We start from the raw sequence: 21,122 nt of genomic DNA, 5'->3' as shown, positions 1-21,122 counted from the left end.
GCTGTTGGATCTCCAAAATATAAATAAATAAATAACCGAAGCGACCCTATTTGGGGATTACGCAATAGGAAGTTGGCCGCCAGGCAGTCGCGCCTTGGCCACGCGTGCTCACTTCGACCTATTTGCCGGAATAGCACCGATATCCTGCCATTGAGTAGCAAATTGCTCTCCATGAGCGTGATCCCGCATTTCATTAACTGTTTGTTAGCAAAGGAAATAGATACAAATTTCTTGCTTTCTAGACAATATCTTCTGATGTGCAGATTAGAGATAAATTGATGCAGAAGCGATCGAATCGATGCAGTAACTGTTTACCTGCTACTTTCAGAATATTATTATGGTAACCTTTGTATTAATGCAATTACGAGTATACCTACCTGTAATGATCTTATTGATAATCTGATAGTAGAGTAAACATATCTACTTATTTGCTTTATTTCATCTTCATGTCGAAAATCCCGTCCAGAGGGTCTGGTGACGTTCTCTATTTTCTCAAATTGTCCTGAATTTGATCTACTCTATAGAATATTTAGATAGATCGGTGCGGCCAGGATATTCCTATCGTTTTACACTGAAACAACTACGCAGATGTTAGATAGATAGAGATTTTATGTTTATAGAGCTATAAAGTAAAGTGGTAACTTATTGTATAATATAAACCTGTCCTCTTTGAAGTTATGGGTATGTTGACACTTGTAAGTCACCTTTTTTTTCGGCCTCTTAGCCTAGTCGATAGTAACCCTGTCCACGAAGTTGCACAAGCCTTATTGAAAGTACTGTCAGATTAGATCAATTTGTGACAAGACTGCCATATAATACTTAGACAGGCAATCCAAATTGTTTCCACTGACTATACGTACAGGAACCTTGCTTGCAAGCACTTCTCTTCCGCGTCGCTATTAGAGGCTGGAGGTGCCTTGTAACTTACCGATGTATTTGCATAGGAAACCCATCAACAAACACGTTAAGCCATATCAAACCTCATACCTATGCCATTAAGCGCATATTTCCATAATCCAGCCTTGGGACACGAGTGATCTGACCGAGAATGTATGCAAGGTTTACGAAGCATAGGCCAGGAAATAAATGCTCAAAAATAGTTATAGACGGAAATGCTTGGAACACAATTTTTTACTTCATAACTTTGTTTGGACTAGTTAGAGGAGGTGAACATATCTAAAGTTCCCGGCCGTAGCCGGGGGGAGAAGGGGGTTTGAAGGTTCCATTTTTCTGTTTTTCGATTATATCTCGGAAACTATGTCTTAGCGACATAGCAACTTTTACAAAATGAAAGGTGATTAAATTTGTTACAAGTTTTATTTCGTCAATTTTTGCGATATCTAGTTTTTGAGATATCCGCCCTTGTAAGTTTATTTGGGGCTCTCAATTTTATCTTGAAAACGAATTTCCATTATTACGATCAAATTCAAATGTTAAGACGTTTTCACCTTTTGGTAGGAAAACATCAACTTTTTGAATTTGAAAAGACGAAAATCATGCACTTCGCTTATTTCCAAGCACGTTGGAGAAAACACAATGTTTGTTTATGTTCCCAAAATTACGTGAAATTGTCAGCACAGTGGATTCAGAACTGATTTGACTCTGCGCAAACAAGGAAACTTTGGCTATTTAGTGTGGTTGGTGGGACATTTTATACGAGGCGCATTAATTCGAGACAAGGCACTATGGAGCGGGCGGAAGCTACCTATATATATGTAGTTGCATCTTCCCCGGAAACGGAAATACGCTAACTGTGACTTTGATGGAGAACAATGCCCTTTGATGTTTAATTTAACTTACTTTTCATTAAAAATGAGCAACAAAACTTAAAAATAACAACTCATTTAGTATGAAATCAGCCGGGATAATTTTAACCTTACTTCAGAAAATACAAGTAGAAAAGGGGTAGAATAATTTCTCCCGGCAGTGCAGTCACTTTAAATTTGGAAAACAGGCGAATTATTTAGTATATGATTAGTATGATTACAATTGCGTAGGCAAACAATACCATAATTACCCGACAGATAGATAAGTAGACTATCCAACGTAAGCTTCGTGCCGAGGTATTTTCGATGGACTTGCAATGGGGTTATTACAAAAAAAGTGAATAGTTAGGTAGGTTAATGGATGAACAACGTACATGTGACACTACTGGACAGGCAGGATTGCAGGTGTCCGTAGTCTATAGTATCTGCTTAGCATAGGCAAGCTGTATACTTGTTTGCCACTGAAGTGGTTTGTTAGTTTTTTTCAAGAATAAATATAAACCGGTTTCTTCGAGGTTAATTAGATGATAATTACAGAGCCTTGTAATTACGCAACACAATACAAACACTTAAATGTGATCCAAGCACTTAAAATATACATATATCGCTCAGAAGTATTCAGTAAGTAAATGGATATTAACTGTTAATAATATCCTCAACGCTGGTCAACCGTAGCTCGTTTACAAAAGGTCTTATTCAAAAACAAAAACTTACTATTTCTATTCAATATGGTGTCTCGTTCACACACATATGCCAGTCTTCTAGTGCGAGCAAGTGAATACAGTGATTACGTTTTTGGTTTCACGTTCATGGGTTCAATGCACATTTGGGAATAGGTGCCCAGTCAGCTCGTATTACTCACGCAAGATTTTCCAGTAGGTATTCCATTAACTAAGCTCGTGACGGGACGCGGTAAGCGGATCAGAGAATACGTTTACGCCTTGGATAAACGTTAAACGCAGTACCAGACATATTTACATGGATCCGCCCACGACTTCGTTTGCGTAGAAGTTAAAAACTTACAGCCCCGTTAAGCCACATTTTATGTGAAGGTGTTTCGGAAAACTAGTTTTAAGTACTTAGTGAAAACGAATCTATAAATTAATTAAACTGTTAACCCATTCTTTAATTTCGGAAATCTAATTTATACGTACCTCTTTAGAGGAGGCGACGACGAATGGAACGAATGATGTATAGGTGATAGGTGCCACAGGCCGGTGCCGTTTAGTCTCGCTCCCGTACCGTGTGGTGTTAGAAATGTGACATGCTTTGCTTGTGGCTAAATTGCCTTATAACATGCCTATTTAATTACACCAAAATTAATTGCACAGATTCAACCAATATTTTAAATATTAGTTTACCATCAGACTTTTTTTGGACGTTATATTTTGGTATGACAAAAAATAGACAGGCTTGGATCTATATATAATTAATCCAGTAACTTTATACATTTAGCGTTTGCGTCAAATCCGGTAGTTCTGATTTGTTGCAGACTTGTTTATGATGTTGGCCCAATGAATAATCCAAGTTTGTGACCTCGAGCGCCGAACGCAAGTTGAACAATCGAAAAAACCGCGTAAATTTCGGTTTGTCTTTTTCAGATTTGACCGATTATAACCCTAAAGGACTAGTTTTTGATAGTATATACCTTCTTAAGACGTTTTTAAAGTAGGTAGGTAGTCAAAGTTGCTACAATACGAGACTAGAATTGTCTCTGTAGATCTAATAGTTTCCGAGATAAAGCCTTTCAATATTTATAATTAACGGCCTCCTAGCCCAGTCGGTAGGTAGTGACTCTGGCTACGAAGCAGGAAGTCCCGGCTCCCGGGTTCGAATCCCGGTAAGGGCATTTATTTGTTTTTATCAGAAATATTTGGTCCTGAGTTATGGACGTTTTCTATGTATATAAGTATTTATACACCTATACCTATGTATTATATATAAAATATCGTTGTCTAATGCCCACATCACAAAGCCTTATTGAGCTTACTGTGGAACTAGGTCGATCTGAGTAAAATTGGCCTATAATACCTATTTATTTATTTATTTTATTAAAAAAAATAACGAATTCATAGGCTATGTAAGTGCAGTGAGTAAATGGTATGGTATGGTATGCACTTTTGTCTCAGGCGATGTCGCTTGGTACGATTGTTCCTAAGGTCAAACAAAGCTGATTTGGCCCGGTATCCACGAGCTTGTACCGTGCCTACCCCCCCCCCTCCCAAAAAGGGAGGGAAAGGGTTGGCTCCATGGCTCCCCAGGTCCAGTATATGTTATATATTTCTTCCTGCTCTTAGAAACTACAATAAGTAGGTACAATCAAAAACTAGTCCTTTATGGTTATAATCAACCAAAAAAAAACGCAGTTTTTTCGATTTTTGACTAAGTTGCGTAACGCGTTGATGCGTTCGGCGCTCGAGGTTACATGGATTAAATTATAAATATTCAAAATAAAATATTCCTTCGAAATACAATATTCGATATTTATATAATGCTTTATAGTTAAATATTATAACTTTCTACGACTTACAAAACTTTATTTTTATCTACACAGTAGTTATACATTCAATTTAAAGAAATTTAATGAATAAAATTCTAAACGCCATGATCATCAATTTTATAACCGAGTACTGAAGTTAGAAATGTGGTGACTAGTTTCATATTTGAGGTTTACTCCTGGCGTCGACGCTCAGTGGATATTTGAGGTTACAGTTTGTAAGTGGTTGGAGAATTATTTTATATTTATCTCAGAATGACTAGACATTTATATTATGTAGGCCATAGATATTCAAAGTACCTATAATGAGCAAACTAACGATTAAAATCATAAGTTTGTTTTTAGCGATCCATGATCACGATCAGTACCTATGATATACCTACACCCACAAGGTAACTATTTCCTCTTTTCGTGAAATATACCACAACACAGAATAAATATAGTAAACTGAGCCACTTATAAAAAGGTTGATAAAACTTAAGAAATACGCAATGCATTTGTTGTATCCATAAACGAGATTTCCTCTTATGATTTCCCATGAGACCTTACAGAAAATGTTTAGGTCTCATGTGCTGATATTATTTTATTTGTGATTATTATCCATTAATGTAATATAGAAACAATACATACTTACATAGTTATAGTATTATTCACATAAACTACTGGGAATTTTGGTGTTTGCTGTACAATCGAACATGTTCCAATTAAGCACATAGGTCAAATTATTGTGTACTTAAGTATAATTGCTTTTTCTGTCCCTACTGCGTTCTTCAGGGTAGGGCTATGTTCTTCCAAAATATGTTATTTAAAGTCAGCTACAAAACAATTTAACACCTCTTTCAAAGAAATGCTATGCTACATTATATGAATTAATACATATTATAAACGCGTGCAAAATGAAATTCTTAATAACGATGTTCTGGTGCCTACTTAGGTAGGTATCCAAAAATGTAGTTGGTGATGTGACGCAGCCTCGCCAGGTGAACTTTTAAGAAAAATATCTAAATAAAATAAAAATTATAAGTTAAAATAGTTATCAATAAATACTAGTTATTGAGATTTATGGGTTGCTGGTCTATTTTCGCCAACTAAATATGATCGCAATTTCAGGTTGCTTGGATTTTGCTTCTACATTAAACCTATCGATATAATAAATATTTCCGTGCAACACTCTCTAGTGACGTGTGGTTTGGCTCCATGGTTTAATTTAATAAGACTTCATATTCAATATTCATGACAAAAATGCTTTTTCTGCTGTAAGAAATGGAGCAACAAACATTTTGGTACTCGAATGCTCTGCAACTGGCAAATTTTTAAAAAAATATAAAGATGAAACCAGAGCATCTTAAATATGTAGCTATCAATAATACCGTCTCAAAATATATCTTCGTACAGCAATACAAATGTAGATTTACTTTACGCAAAAGCTCACCGGTTTCAAAGAAACTCGGAGCTAATGAAGACGCCAAGCAATAAAGTTTTAAGGACGACAGGTGTGATGGGAAGGAATACGAGTTCTGTTTGCAATTTCGCAATCCGCAGAGATGTACGCGGTGTGGAAGGGCTTAGTGTATTCTCACGGTGCTGCTGGGTTGAAACATTAGTGGAACAGGGAAATAAAAAATATACGCAGTATTTTTGTTGGATAAAATAAAAACTTCATAAAGATATTTTTCTAGTTTTGAGTTTAATCGGAGTTATAACTATCCAAAACATGTAGGTATAAAAGTTTGGTTTATTAACTTTGCAAACATTTTTTTTATATGTTAAATTCGTAAAAATGAGGCAACATTGTTTCACAATAATATACAAACAATGAAAACACAAGGAAAATCCTAACAAGTGACGGAAAAAAGATGTAAACCGTACGTGTGTATCGTACGTGTATTTAATTAGAAAGAGCGTCAGAGATCTGCATTATTTGCTAAATAAACTTAAAAGTAAATAAAATAATACATGCACAGTTTCTACTGCAACTAAAAACTTTAAAACGAAGGTACTGCAAGTATTATAGAATAATATTAGTTAGACTAAGCTAAATTTGCAGCGATTATGATAGCCTAGACTGTGCAAGTGTTATTTTAAATGTCAAACTTCTATGAAATTATGACGATTAAAATAACACTTGCACAGTTTGGGCTATCAAAATTACTGCCAGCTTAGCTTGGTCTAACTCTATAGTAATTCTCTGGCACAGATAACATAATCCGTTGGTATGCTGTGTAAGCCAATGGTTGGCATGTAGGGCGGTGTGCGTGGGTGACGATCAGTGAGTTTGTCACGCGGCCCGCGCCGCCCGCCGACAATTTAAGCGCTCAAGCCTTTGTTGCCTCGCAATACTTCCAGTTATGTTGCTTTGATGGAAATTTAAATGAGTAGCTTTGTTTTTTAACCTTTGTAATTTTAACAATAGAGGAGTAAGTACCTATTCGGATGCAAATCAAATACAACCAAATAAAAAACAAATAACATAGTCATTAATTTTCATTGTACAGTCGAAGGCAAAAATATCGATCCAGACAAATAGCTCAAAAATATGTAAATACGACTTTATTGTCTAAGGTGTAAGAGCGTACACATATTTTGAAATTTTGGGAATGTATATATATTTATGCCCTTAACTGTACCCTCGTCAGAACTCCATTTTTCTAATTTTTAACTAGCACCGGACTTAATCGCATAAAAACTTACGTTTATTTATGGCCTGACGTTTCGAACGTTGACGTTCGTGACGTGACGTTCGTGGTCACAGGCAGACTGGCGACGAATTGTATCAACATCTTCTTGCTGAGCGGGTTTTTCGAACTACCGGCACTTGATCTTAATTATTAACTTGTACGCTAGCGTTGTCACTTTGCCTACACACAATACTCACGACATCCGATGGTATGTGATGGGATGATTTTTTTATTGCAAAACCCGCTCAGCAAGGAGATCTTGATACAATTCCTTGCCAAAACTTATAAACTAAACGTAACTAAAATATACTACCTATCCTAAACCTTAACTAAAATAAAAATTCGCCCCTCGGCAAGGTGCTGTAGATGCTGGCAGCATTACCCCGCTGAATTGCAATACTAATGCGCTGTGCGAGGAAGCTGCCAGCCCTACGGTCCCCAGTCACGTCCACCAGCCTCTTAGATAAGGCTCCGAAAAATTTCAGGGCACCGGGACCCCACGGGCCGAGTGTTTCCACACCAAAAGGGGTAAAACTATATTTCTGGCCGACACAGCTGTACTTGGCCCTTTTTCTCCGCTCAGCCGCATCCGCAGCCGCACCCGATGAGACGGAAGTGCCATGAAGATGGGACGGGGCTAGTGTATCCACGCAAGTAGCGTCCCACACAAACACCCGCCCCATCTCCCACGGAATCAATGACATTCCATCCGGCCTCTTACCATCGTCCCTGAGGACGCCGGAAGGCTCCAGCAAAGCCGGCACGTTAGCGCTGGCGAGCGCGCGTCGCAAGATGTCGTTGAGAGACGAGTGCCTGGAGAAACGCCCCGCACTCTTCTGGCACGAAAGCCCGTGGTGGCCTTGCATATCGACATCAGCACCACAAGGGCACCGGTGAGGAGCACAGACACGGACACCCAGCCGCAAGCAGGTTGCCACGCGCATGGTGTTGGGTTCCAAAAAAGTACCGGTGTGCACCGAAGGAAAAGCGTGCAACCAGGCCCCGGCCTCTTTAGTCCCCACCGCCAAGAGTCTGGCACGTTCTGAACCAGTGCTGTGGCTAAGAAGGTCGTCGTACAGAATTTTGGACTGAACGTCATCCCAGATCCTCTGTGATTCCAGATTCTCGGGCAATTCTTTGGCAATTCCTTGCCAGTATGCATGTGACCACGAACGTAACGTCACGTTCGAAACGTCAGGCCGTTAATAAACGCAAGCTTTTACGCGATTAAGTCACGTTTTAGTTTTAAATTATGAGTGAAAATCGTGTTAGTTTAAATCAGTTTTTTTTTTATTTACAAATTTCATAAAAAAATTGCAGTGAAAATTAGAGTACAGCGGAAAATCTTGATCGCTTGCGATACAGCAACATAACAACATATCCCGCGTAATACTTCGCTTATTTATTAGAAGCTTCACTTCTTCCACATGTACGGTGCACATTTTTCTTATTTTAAATATATTCTCCCACAAAAGTTAAGAGGGCGCTAACGCACAATTGTACAATACAATATAATACATTACAATATTGCACACCTCACATAGTTTATGAAATCAAATGGGTAGTGTGTTGAAGTAGTAGTCTGGTTGTACACAGAAAATGTTTTTACAAGAAAACGCTTTTAGTTATTGGAAAATCTGGCTACGAATATTGAATAACAGCTGGTTCGGGCTCACAAGAGCTTATAAAAATAATTGTATAGTTCTGCAACCGAGTCTTGGGACTCCAAGAGCTTTTTTTAGTATTTCAGCCGTATTCAAATAAAAACCGTCAAATTAGCTCACTATTCTTCATTTAGTTATATCTCCATTTCCACAACACATTGCATTTCATAAATTAAAGCTCATTATAATATGTTCAGTTCATAAGCGTAAACCTATATAGGATATATGTATTTTTAATAAAAAACCGGCCTAGAGCATGTCGGGCTATGTTCAGTGTAGGGTTCCGTAGTTGCCGTAATTCATATACTTATAGAATATAGGACTTATACGAGTACATGTATACACATATTGAAAGAAGTTTTTTGATAAAAACGTAAAATGCCAGAGTACTTTAGTATATATGTATCACGTATTTTAAACGTCATTGCAATTTAACTAATTTTTATAACAGACAAAGTTTTTAATTTGGCGACCAAATAGATGTATTATTTCTTTATTATCTAGACTGGAAAAAATTAATACGATTTATAATTCAGTCTGATTTGATTGGAAACCGAAGCGCAAATACTGACCAAAACAAAGAAAAGAAGCATAGGAGAAGGGAAATAACTTTGTTTACTTAAAATATAACCAGCATTCTTTTTATTTGTAAGCAGCATTTTTTGTATGTTTGTGTATTTTTTATATTTATATATTATGCAACGCTTGATGAACGTACACTTTACATAGGTATACCTCTCTCGCGTCGAATGATATCATATCAACATGAATGACCGTTTCTTCAATTTGCTTGGAAGATTAGTTCTTACCGTATTTTGTTACGTAAATGTTAGTTCTAAATAAATTTATGTGCAGAACTACCATAAAATGTCTACAAACATTTTACGTGCCAGCTACTTGTACTCCATATAAAAAAACCGGTCAAGTGCGAGTTCGTTTAACTTGCGCACCGAGGGTTCTGCACAAACTTTCAATTTTCTCATGTAAATAGAATCACGAAAGACGTGACCAGAAGTATACTAAGCGTAATTGTGTACAGCGCCATCTATCGGCAAATTGGCTAACTGATTCGCGCGACCTGTATGTACGTTGGTTTTTCAAGGATACTTAATTCTTTATCATGTGAACCGATTTCAAAGATTTTTGTTTTATTTGAATGAAGGTATTTTTAGTGTAATCTCATAGACATTTAAAGTATAACAAAATGGGCTTAAATTGCAAATTAAATTAAAAAATGTTTTATGATAATTAAAAAAAAAGTTTTTAAGATAGAGGTGTGATTATATTTTTCCTGTAATATTTATGATAATGTTATTATTATGTAAAATTTCGTTGGTAAACTTCGGAGATAATGGTATTTTTTTCACATTTTCCTTCATTATTCAATTTTTTTTACTATGAAAAACGAATAAAAAATTGTTTTGCAATATTTAATTCGAGCTCTTTCAAACGATATCCCACTCGACTTAGTAACTAGACTTTGACTTTTTACCCCCTCTTTATATTGGGCATTTTTCATAATTAATAAAATAAAATTAAAAAAATTACACTTCCAATGTGTTAAGGTTAGTGCTGTTCATAACTATTCCAAATTTCAAATCGATATCTTCAGTAGTTCTCGAGATATTTAGCAATGTGACAGACAGACAGACAGGCAGACGGACAGAGTCGCACCATAAGGGTTCCTTTTGCACCTTTTTGGAACAGAACCCAAAAAAACCGGCCAAGTGCGAGTCGGACTCGCACACCGAGGGTTCCGTATTTTTTAGTATTTGTTGCTATAGCGGCAACAGAAATACATCATCTGTGAAAATTTCAACTGCCTAGCTATCACGGTTCATGAGATAGAGCCTGGTGACAGACAGACGGACAGCGGAGTCTTAGTAATAGGGTCCCGTTTTTACCCTTTGGGTACGGAACCCTAAAAATGAAAATATGACATATGCACCATCATCACGCAAGCGGTATAAGTATTTGCCAACGCCCATTACGTAAATTTGTACCACCATTGGTTAGCGCGGACCGGGGAAGCTGCAGCTAGTAACTAAATGTAATTATCATAACTTACCGAGGAGATAACCCAATAATAAATAATGTAGTAAGCACAGAACCACTAGAAAGTAAGAATAACCATTATTGTAAAGGTAAATCTGTGGTTGTAATTATAGGAGTAATTATATGCCCAAGTATTCGTATTGTATCTCTTTCTTTAATGGCGTAAATGAACGTCCAATTCGATAACAAACGACAAACTGATTGTAATAATGCTTAATGAGCAGATATAGTGGTTACATATAATGAAGTTTAGGATAGCATTAAATTTGTTTTGGGTTTTTCGTACCACCGTTATTATAATAACCGCGAGTGAATTGTACTGTCCCCAGGCACAACAATGACGTGTGCATCACGCAAATTGTGTTCCCCCACACACATGCGTAATAACTCCACACACACAAACTCTTACATACTGCAAATAGAAGATGCGCCGCTCATTGTATCCACATAAATCGCATTTGCATTTCATTCACTTGTTGATGATGCGCTACACGAACGTAATAACGTGCGACACACATAAAGCCTAATACACACAGGGTGTATTTGTTCTGTGGTAGGGGTGTTTGCGTATGCTTAGCAGCGATATCGGAGACTTCTGTTTAAACATGCCCTGTGTGCTTCAAGCTTAAATGCTCCGCTAACAATAGCCACGAAATATTTCTGTTTGCTGCAAGCTGGAAAATTGTAGCATTAATGCTACAATGCTAGCAATACAATTTGGCAGCAGGTGGCCATTAGTGTATTCGCTAATAAATTGTAATCACCAACAAACCAGACAAATCCCGATTTGTCTGCATTTATAAGCGGTACGAAGCTGTTGTGAAACATGTTTCTAAGATAACTGCGAAATAACAAACGCCTTTAAAGTAGGTATTTACGTCATAGAGTACTATGATTTAGTCCTCTTTCTTAGTCGGGGAAAATAAAACGAAAAAAAAAGCAATGAAAATTATCGGTTCGCGGGACCTCACTCACTCACTAAAGGGTAAGGGGTAAGGGACAGGATTATCAGTACGCCGGACGATATCAGCATGTCAGGTAGACCAAAAATTTTACAGTTCTGAACAACTGACAGGCCGCGCGATATCGTCCGGCGGACTGGTAATCAGTGGGCCCCTTTAGGCTTCGCGTCGTGAATCGCGCCCTACAAATGCAGAGAGGCCTTGTGACACTGACAATTACGACAAACAGCTATCCTCGTGTCCTCGAAAATGTTGCAAATTTGATGTTTCCGATGAAACCATAATGTAACCATAATGCACCCGCTGAACTATCTTAACACTTAGTGTCAAAACCACCGGACATTTCAGCATCTGGATTCCAAAGTAGCAACATTATAGACACCTCGCACCATTTCACGTCGACACTGACAGGACAATTAAACTAAAGCAAACATTCTACTCAAGCGACGGCAAGTCGGCGAGAGTTGTGCTGATTACTAACTTGCTAGTCTGCCGTAGTTTCATTTTATGTTGCCATATATACAAATTTATCTGCATTTATACAAATCTTGAGCTACCTATATAGATAACAGATTAATCTGTATAAATATAAGCACGTTGACGTTTTCAGTACGAATCAATTGAAATCCAATGATAAACCTTAAAGGCCCATCACTGACTATCAGTCCGCCGGACGATATCGGCCTGTCACTTAGAACAAAAATTTGACAGTTCCGAACAACGGACAGGCCGATATCGTTCGGCGGACTGATAGTCAGTGGGCCCTGGGCCTCTTAAGAGCTACCGATTATGATTATGTATATTCAGCAAAAATTAATAAAATAAAATAGTTTTTCTTCCTTCGCTATCAGTTACGAAAGGTCGGTTACGTACACGGCCGATGGGGAAATTTTACACAGTTTTTATCTCTCTTGTTCGAAAAAGTTTCTTTATATAAGTAGATCGCCGGTTAGAAAATTGCATGGCTTGTCACATCCTAGGGAGTTTTACTTTCCATTTTTAGGATTTCGTACCTCAAAAGGAATAAATGGAATACGAGTAAGGGTCGTATTAGGATTACTCGTGCGTCTAAATCTGTCTGTCTGTCTGTCCGTTTGTCACGAACGTCTGTGAAATGATGTCTCGCCTTGTTCCTTGGAATCGACTTGTCATCCAAAGGTGCGAGTTAGATAATTATATTAGATTGAAAAATTTTAATATATAAAATGAAAATGAAAATGAAAGTTTATTAATAACAATCGTTACAGGTCTGTTTAGTGTACATGGTATACATATTAAACCTTCAATCTGCATACGCGTATATATATATATATATATATATATATTAAAATTATATATATATATATAAACTTAAAGTAAATACTGTTTATCACTAAAGAGTTGGTTGTGACATCATAGTTGTGCGGGATCCGAATTACAAATGATTAGTATAAAGACACACATTTAACCAAAGAGTAAAGTAAGTATAATAGGTAGAGAGCCCACTTGAAGCATTTTATGGAAACTCATTTGAAAGCACCATCTCTGACTTGCTCCCGAAACTAACTATGTATGTGTGCGTACACAACTACATATACATACGTACGTGTACTTTCAATCTACATAATATTAGGTCTACTTGGGCGGTTCACAAGTCAATTTTCTGTTTGATTTCTTGTAACCTTTTTATTACAAGGTATCAAACAAAAAATGTACTTGTAAACCACCCAAGTAGACCTAACATTATGCAGAAATGGTTATAAAGAGTGGAATTAATCTAACAAAAACATAAAGTACCTAATAAAAGCAGGTGTAAGCAGTGTTGGCCGAAACGTTAATGCAATTAACCATTAACCAGTACAAATTGAACCGTAAACTGTAACCGTCCGTTACGGCTTACGGTTCAATTTGTACTGGTTAATGGTTAATTACAATTAACGGTCGGCCAACACTGGGTGTAAGTACCAAGTTGGTATCAAGTAGGTTGAATTCATCACTTGCAGCTTCTGACTCTATACATATCCATTTTCTTTGCAATAATTGTCTCATAGGAGAATTTGGGGTAATACCTACGCCACGCCACGCTCTGTAGCTCCGTTCACAGTTTGCTCCAGATATTGTTTAAAATTATTACATGAGTAACGATCTCAAAAATGTCATAATTCGAATCCATCTTGTAACTGAAGAATTTCAGGCATAGGCTCTTGTTTAAACAGGTACCTTCATTGATGCGCTCTAGTTCCTTCCACGTGTCTTTAGCGGAATCAATTCGCATGATTTTTTTGCAGAATGTCATCGGTATTTTTCATCGCTAGCTGCCTGCGCATCGTGAGCGCCAATTATGGTATTTCCTTTTTATCAAAAAACTTCCTGGCACTTGAGCACTATTAAAATTTTAAGCCTCCAGGTGTTGCAATATTGGTTACACTTTAAAATTAATATTTATAAAAAAAATAAGGTTGTTTCTGTTTACGACATTTATTTTTGTCTGACATGTTGCATGTAAACAACCGTTGCCAGGTAACAACATTATAAATAAAGACGGGTCTTGACAAGCTAGGTATATGCAACCTTCTCAATGTTGTATTCATGCCTTAAAATTGTATCAATTTTATAGTGACATCTGGTGACGTAGTTTGCAAAATCGAAAGCATCGGAAGTCGACTTTACGCAAAAGTAGGTTGTCTGGGAGCAAGATATAGAAATCGCCTGCATCTTTACCGACGTTAACTACATTTAGTGTTCCCCCCCCCCCCCCCCCTGCATTTAACCTTACCTTAATGTTACAATGTTTTAGTTAATCATTTATAATTTTATAGTTAATGGTACATGGTGGTGGTACAGGTGGTTCATGCACCTATTTCTCATAATGCTACCCTAAATAAGTACCTACGCAATATAAATCTGTTACTCTTATTTCTTCTGAAAGCCTAAGCGATATTTAAAAGTATGTTGATTTTCATTGAAAAAGTATACTAACATCCAATTCTGTGACTGAATAGTAGGATAAATAAGTTTCCTAATAATATTCGGGAAGCGGATGGATAAAGGCGGGCAATTGTCGAAGTCCGCATTGAATGTGAGGATTCAATTTTCTTGGACGCCGAGGTTGCCACCCATGGATTCAATCAGCCGCAAAGGAAATTAAACTGTTGAATTATTAACGGATTCCAAGATCCATTATAACTGCCTCAAATACCTACAAAATTATTCCCTTACATATTTATACAAAGGATCTGTTCAGGCTGATTATGAAGAGAATGTTTAATATAAATAAAACATTAAACATCTAGGTACTTAGTTACAAAGAAAATAAATAATCATAGGGAGGGCTAAAGAGCAATGTTGAACCCTTTTCAACTTTGTATCTACATGCATATGTACAGCAGACATTATTGATTTTTTATAAAATGAAAATTAGTACATTACATCATATGCTTACTTATAATTAATTTACAACTTGTTTTGCTATGAGTAATTTACAATAACTATGTTTTGTTAACGCTGGTTGCTTAATTAACAAAGCTGTTATCAAGTCTGCACTCAAATAACCTTTCAGACCATTTGTCACAGTAAAGTTGCAAAAGTTTAGGCGGCCGTAGAAAGAGTTCCGGAAGTGGATGGACCCCGGTGTCGGCCCTCAAGATTGATGGCTTCCCCTGCCACGTTGTTTGGGTGTCCACTCTTCACAAATATACCCTTTATTTTCATTAACATATACACTTAACATCCGAGCGGCACAGGATCGGTCGGAGTGGCGAGCTTTGGGGGAGGCCTATGTCCAGCAGTGGACGTCTATCGGCTGACATGATGATGATGATGATGATGATACACTTTTACAATTCTTATTAAGGACCCACATCTCGATTTCTGTAAGTATCCTGGACTTTCCCTAATCTGTAACCTTTTTAGAGTTCCGTAGCCAAAGGGTAAAAACGGGCCTAATACTAAGACTCCTCTGTCCGTCTGTCTGTCTGTCACCAGGCTATATCTCATGAACCGTGATAGCTAGACAGTTGAAATTTTCACAAATGGTGTATTTTTGTTGCCGCTATAACAACAAATACAAAAAAGTACGAAACCCTACGTGGGCAAGTCCGACTCGCATTTGTCCGGTTTTTTTATTATTACTGCGAAGAAAATAAACCTAATATTTTAGGTATGAAACTAGAGATATGAACTCTTTACAAAGTACAACCAAGAAAGGTACAAAGGTTTTTTTCTCATCTAAATAAAACATTTTTCTTAATAAATACGAAAGCTTTATCGTCCAGCGGACTTTGTTTTCTCGGTTTAATTAATTTATTACCAATCTCTTAATAAAAGCTCTGACGCTTAGTTAGATAAATTAAAGCCGAAGAATTTAAATTTCATAAACCGGGAAAGGTGTTTAACGTCGATTCTCTATATCAATAACGGTCTGAATTTAATTTGGCAGAGTCCCTTTCACCTACGATATTTCATAGATATTTGCCGACAATATGAATAATTCAAGAGCAGAGTGTGGCGTTAAAGAGTCTCAAAGGGAAGACGAGCTCCTATCAGAGTTTAAAATTGACGGTTCTATCGCGTCTGCTTGCTCGCTTCCTACTTAGCATAGACTTCAGACATTTAAATGCAGTTACGATCTTGAAATACATCTAAATCTTCATTATTTACCAATAATAGTTCCACCATGCCTGAATATTTTTCTATAGTTGAATACCTAAATAAAAATAGACAGTCAAAATTACACAATTCAAGCATAATAAAATTATTTCATAAAAGCATAATTTAATCCTCACTTTATTAACACATAAAACTACCTTTCTACTAAAGAAGAGCAAAATTACAAATCCGTTTTTACCTTTTTCGTCAGGGGTCAGGTACAGGTTAATTCAAGTTTTAGTTATTCGATCTGTTTCCGATATGATACTGATCTCTCAGTGCTAAAAGTGACATTTCTTCAACCAAAAACTGCTAAAAAGTTTAATATTATTGAGTCGACCTACATATTGAACTATTCACGTTTAATTTAATTTAATATAATAAGCACTCAAAGGGACAGGCACTCATACCAAAATATTCAATTCACACTAAATAAGAAAACCTTACTAAATTTGGTAACGCTTCGACATTAAAGTAGGTTTTGGTAGGTATAAATGCAGGCCCTGGGCCCCTCAAAACAGTTAGTATGTACATTTGTGTAAGTACATAGTAGGTTTACCGAAACTTTAAAGTACCTCATTGATAAAACCGCGATGAATTCCACTCATTACGCGTTTCATCAGGACCGTCGGTTTTAGAAGTACAAACACAGATTACATTATATTTAGCAGACACTTACACGTACATTTTACAGGTCTACCATTACGTCATTACAAACGGAGTGTGCCTGCGAATGGTTAGAAAACCTAACAGGAAAATAAGATATTGGAAAATAAAAATAAATGGGAAAATATGCGACTGGTTCGAAAACGTTACAGGAAAATAAGCTACTGGAAAATAAAATTATTGGGAAAATATACGAATGGTTAGAAATGCTTTCGGGAAAGTAAGCTATTGAGAAAAAATAAAATGGTAAAAATTGCGAATGGCAAAAATCGCGATCTGGAAAAAACGATTTTCGGAAGAGAGAGTACACACTCTTTCCATTAATTCGGATTAACGACAACAATGTATTTTGTTTATGTATGAGAGTAGCGTATCTGGTTTAAATTACGTAATGCTCGAAATGTAGTCTATGATGGCAGCTCCCGAGTGCCACATTCCCGACACGTTCTTTTCATTCAAATCAGTGTCGAGCTCCCGTTGCAAAGCGAACACTTTATCACTGTATGCGAACAAAACATATCTGAAACGGATTGAAAATGTACGATTGTGAAACGAATGGGCTCAAGTATATTTTAAAACAGTTTAAGTACAGGGAACTCGCCTCGCGAGTCAGTTTCTAAGAGAAAATTGAAAGGCTGCCAGAAGAAGTATTAAATAAAATCGTGCACTCTATTGCAGTTTTTATTAGACTGACGATAGAGGGTACTGTTTTAGAGTTTTAGAGTGCATACCGAGCATACTTGTAACTCCATCTTTAAACGCCACTGTTACTACGTATACCTAAACAGTTTAGCGGTTTGGTTTTATTTTTGGAAAGTCTTTATTATAGATAGATGTGTCTCAATTTGGGAGTAAATTGAGATAACGCTTTTGTACTCAGAATTTCCCTTTAATTTTGTTAAGTTACTTTCCCTGCCAATGCTCATCACGCTGTTTCACGTGCACGAGACAAATGTATATAGTAGTAGTAGTAGTAAATCACTTTATTGTACAAAACAAAAATTGATAACATGAAATTCATATAAATTTAGGTACAAAGGCGAGCTTATCCCTATAAGGGATATATAAGGGGTATATTTGTTTTTAGGCTCAGAATCGAATGATTCTTCATCATCATCATCATCATATCAGCCGATAGACGTCCACTGCTGGACATAGGCCTCCCCCAAGGCTCGCCACTCCGACCGATCCTGTGCCGCTCGCAACCACCGAATTCCCGCGACCTTCACCAGGGAATGATTCTTATTTTATTATAATTTATTCAATATTACGAGGTAACCAAAGAAACAATTTAAAATAAATAATCTCGCCGAAAGTGACTTATAATAATAGAACCTTCTTCATTTTCCTATTGAACCCGCTGGAGTCGGATAAAACCTCTTAAATAATAATACTCTCTGTTGACAAGTTTATCACACACGTGGCTATTTCAGCTAAAATGAAAAAGGAATACAAGACAAACCCATCCAAATCCCTTTAGAGACGAGTGTAGACGCGCGAGAACTTTGTTTGAGACTTAGGGTTCCACGCGGCGGAGTATAGATGACACGAATTTAACCGGGCATCTTAATAACAGAAAGTAAAAAATATATAGAAATGGATACTAAAATCAATTGGTTTGCTTCATAATATTTCCATATTCGTTGTATTTTAATGTAATTCCAGCTACCGATATCTTATGGGCTGGTAAGAAGTAACTATATTGTCAACTGAAATAATATATGGGAGACAATTTTAGGAAGACCTTTTTGTTTAAAGAATGAGCAGCTGTAAATTTAAAACGAAGATGTTTTATGTTATGATAGTAAGTAAAAATATACATTCAAGTTTTTGTCATGTTTACTAATACAATATCCTTTTGCCTTGTGTCCTTTTGCCGGGCATTTTCCAAGTCAGAGCTACTTTGACCCAGAGCTTGTTTACAATATTAGATGCCAAGTCGTTATTTTAGAAGCCAATGTATAAACTCGTACTTTGTAAATTTTAGAAAATACGGAATCCTTATAGGATCACTTTGTTTACCGTCTGTCTGTCCGTCTGTCTGTCAATGCCCGCGAAAACGCGTGGATGTATCGAGTTGAAATTAAAACCACATACTCATACTCAGGTCTAGTCCCTTGAAACTGTTAAAAATCAAACTTCTAAGTTAACGTAAAAAATATGCGGTCGTTTATGCCAAAAAAAACGTATATTCCGACACTCTCAAGGGAATCAAAATTTACAGGGTAGGTATTTTCCGTTGAAATAGAACTATGAAATTTGGCAAGTAATATCATATTAAATATATTAATAACGGGTCACTCACGTTTACGGCATTATAGTCAAAGCGTTTTAAAATTTTTAAGTCGAAAAACGCTTTGACAATAAAGCCGTAAACGAGGGTAGTTTCTCGCGCCCCCTGCCGCCACCGGCGCCCGCGCCGTGTCACCGGGCGCGGAGGGCTGCGGCCCGCAGTCTGCGCCGGTCCGTCACCGTCAACGCAAGCTCCTGATGACACTCCTCGGTACGGAGTGAAACATGTCGAGCGTTTTTCGACTTAAAATACGTGAGTGACCCGTTATTAATATATTTAATATGTCTGTGTCTCACGGAAGTTTTGTTATTAAAGTAATATCATGTTATACTAGAAGTACAGGGAAAATTAAATTTGTACGGAAGTTATGAAACCTCGTTGGGCGAATCTGACTCGCACTTGTCTGGTTTTTAATAATATGATGGGCGTTATATGCCATATGCTACCTATGTACATAAATTAATTGCCGCTAAAATACTTGCAGTTAAATTATATTAATATATGTATATAAGGACTGTTCAATTTACTAAGCGGACACTCTTACACCTCTTTTAATCTGCTAATTTAAAAACAATTGACATACAGCTCACAACAATATAATTATCAATCCCTTATTCATCAATTGCTACATATTTGTTCCCTAATAGTAATTTTTTCCCGTGTAGCGAATTAATTTGGGACATTGCAAGTTAGTTCTGCACTCACCACAAATTCTCCAAGTCAACCGTGAACCAAATAATTTAAACTTTTTGAGAACATCATAGGCTTGAAGATTTTACAAAATCCAGCACAGTACGGCCCGGCCAATCTACAAACCGAACTATTGTCATGCGATTGTTAAAATCGATAAAAAATACTTGTCGGTTCCTGAATTTCCTAAGAAAGCAGGCTTTAGAGTAGGCACACACTAAAATATAAGAAAATATACAATATATGAACCTAACTAACTTAGCGGTTTCACTCACGTTGCTCACGTGTTTTTAGTCACTCGCGCGACATGTCTGGCTGGCTAAGTTAGTTAAGTTAATATGTCTCACGATAGTTTAAATTCGAATATATGAACCTATAAAAAGCAAAAAATGGCTAAAAGAATTGCAGAGCAACAAAAACAAAAGCAAGTGAAGAAAAAGAAGCGACAATCTGGACAAAATTTTACATAAAGATAAATCTCGTTGCATTTTAATGGACAACGAAAAATGCGTAAAATATTACAGTAGTAAGTTACTATGGCCCCAATACACTAACATGCCGTTGTATAAGATCATATAGGTACCCGATGAGGAGAGTAACATCAAAATTGATCAATCCGTGAAGAAAGCCCTTGACTGGCAGGCATTTGGTTTCTGTGGGCTTTAAAAGTGTGTACTATTTTAGGAACTTCATTGGCGACTTTTACAGAAAATAATGCATCCAAAAATAAGCAATCGCAAAATGTCACTTCTTCATTTTGGCCTTATTTGGCAATTGCCCACTATGCTGATCAAACAGTGGAGCTACTAAATTTGAAAAACATTTGAAAGATAAGAGCTGTGTCTAGACGAACACGCTACAAAAATCAGTAGGTAAGTATATCTAGCAAGACTTGTAGGTGGCTTATAGTCCACTACCCATTGGCAGGTAAGCATGAGCAATATCACAGTGCCCTTGGCAAGGAATATGTGACAACCATGAAGTTATGTGACAACACCACAATATCCCATGGCTACTGGCAGTAAACGCACCGTACCGTTGTAGTACGCCAAAGATTGCCAAGTGCAAATATCAAACAGTGATGTCTAGATTAACACTCCAAAATGATTAGCACAGCCATTTTATGCAGTAAGCAATCAGGTACGCCTAGAATAGCGTTCCAAATGCACAGCACAACCACCGAGTGCAGTCAGCACAGAAATGTCTAGTTATAACACTCCAAACG

The 21,122-nt window shown here is 37.0% G+C and overlaps 1 protein-coding gene across 1 annotated transcript in view; it reads right to left on the bottom strand.

The window, feature by feature from the left end:
- The window catches only part of LOC134756214 (uncharacterized), an 84,225-nt gene that overhangs the window by 14,113 nt on the left and 48,990 nt on the right, over nt 1-21,122 (bottom strand). The window contains exon 4 of the mRNA XM_063693043.1: nt 7,663-8,050. Coding sequence (XP_063549113.1) covers nt 7,663-8,050 — 388 coding nt within the window. The remainder of the gene's footprint in view (nt 1-7,662; nt 8,051-21,122) is intronic.

This window comes from Cydia strobilella, chromosome 3, assembly GCF_947568885.1.
Source record: "Cydia strobilella chromosome 3, ilCydStro3.1, whole genome shotgun sequence".
NCBI classification, from domain to species: Eukaryota; Metazoa; Arthropoda; class Insecta; order Lepidoptera; family Tortricidae; genus Cydia; species Cydia strobilella.
Note: the sequence above shows the minus strand (reverse complement) of the source record. Positions and strands in the feature narration are given on the sequence as shown.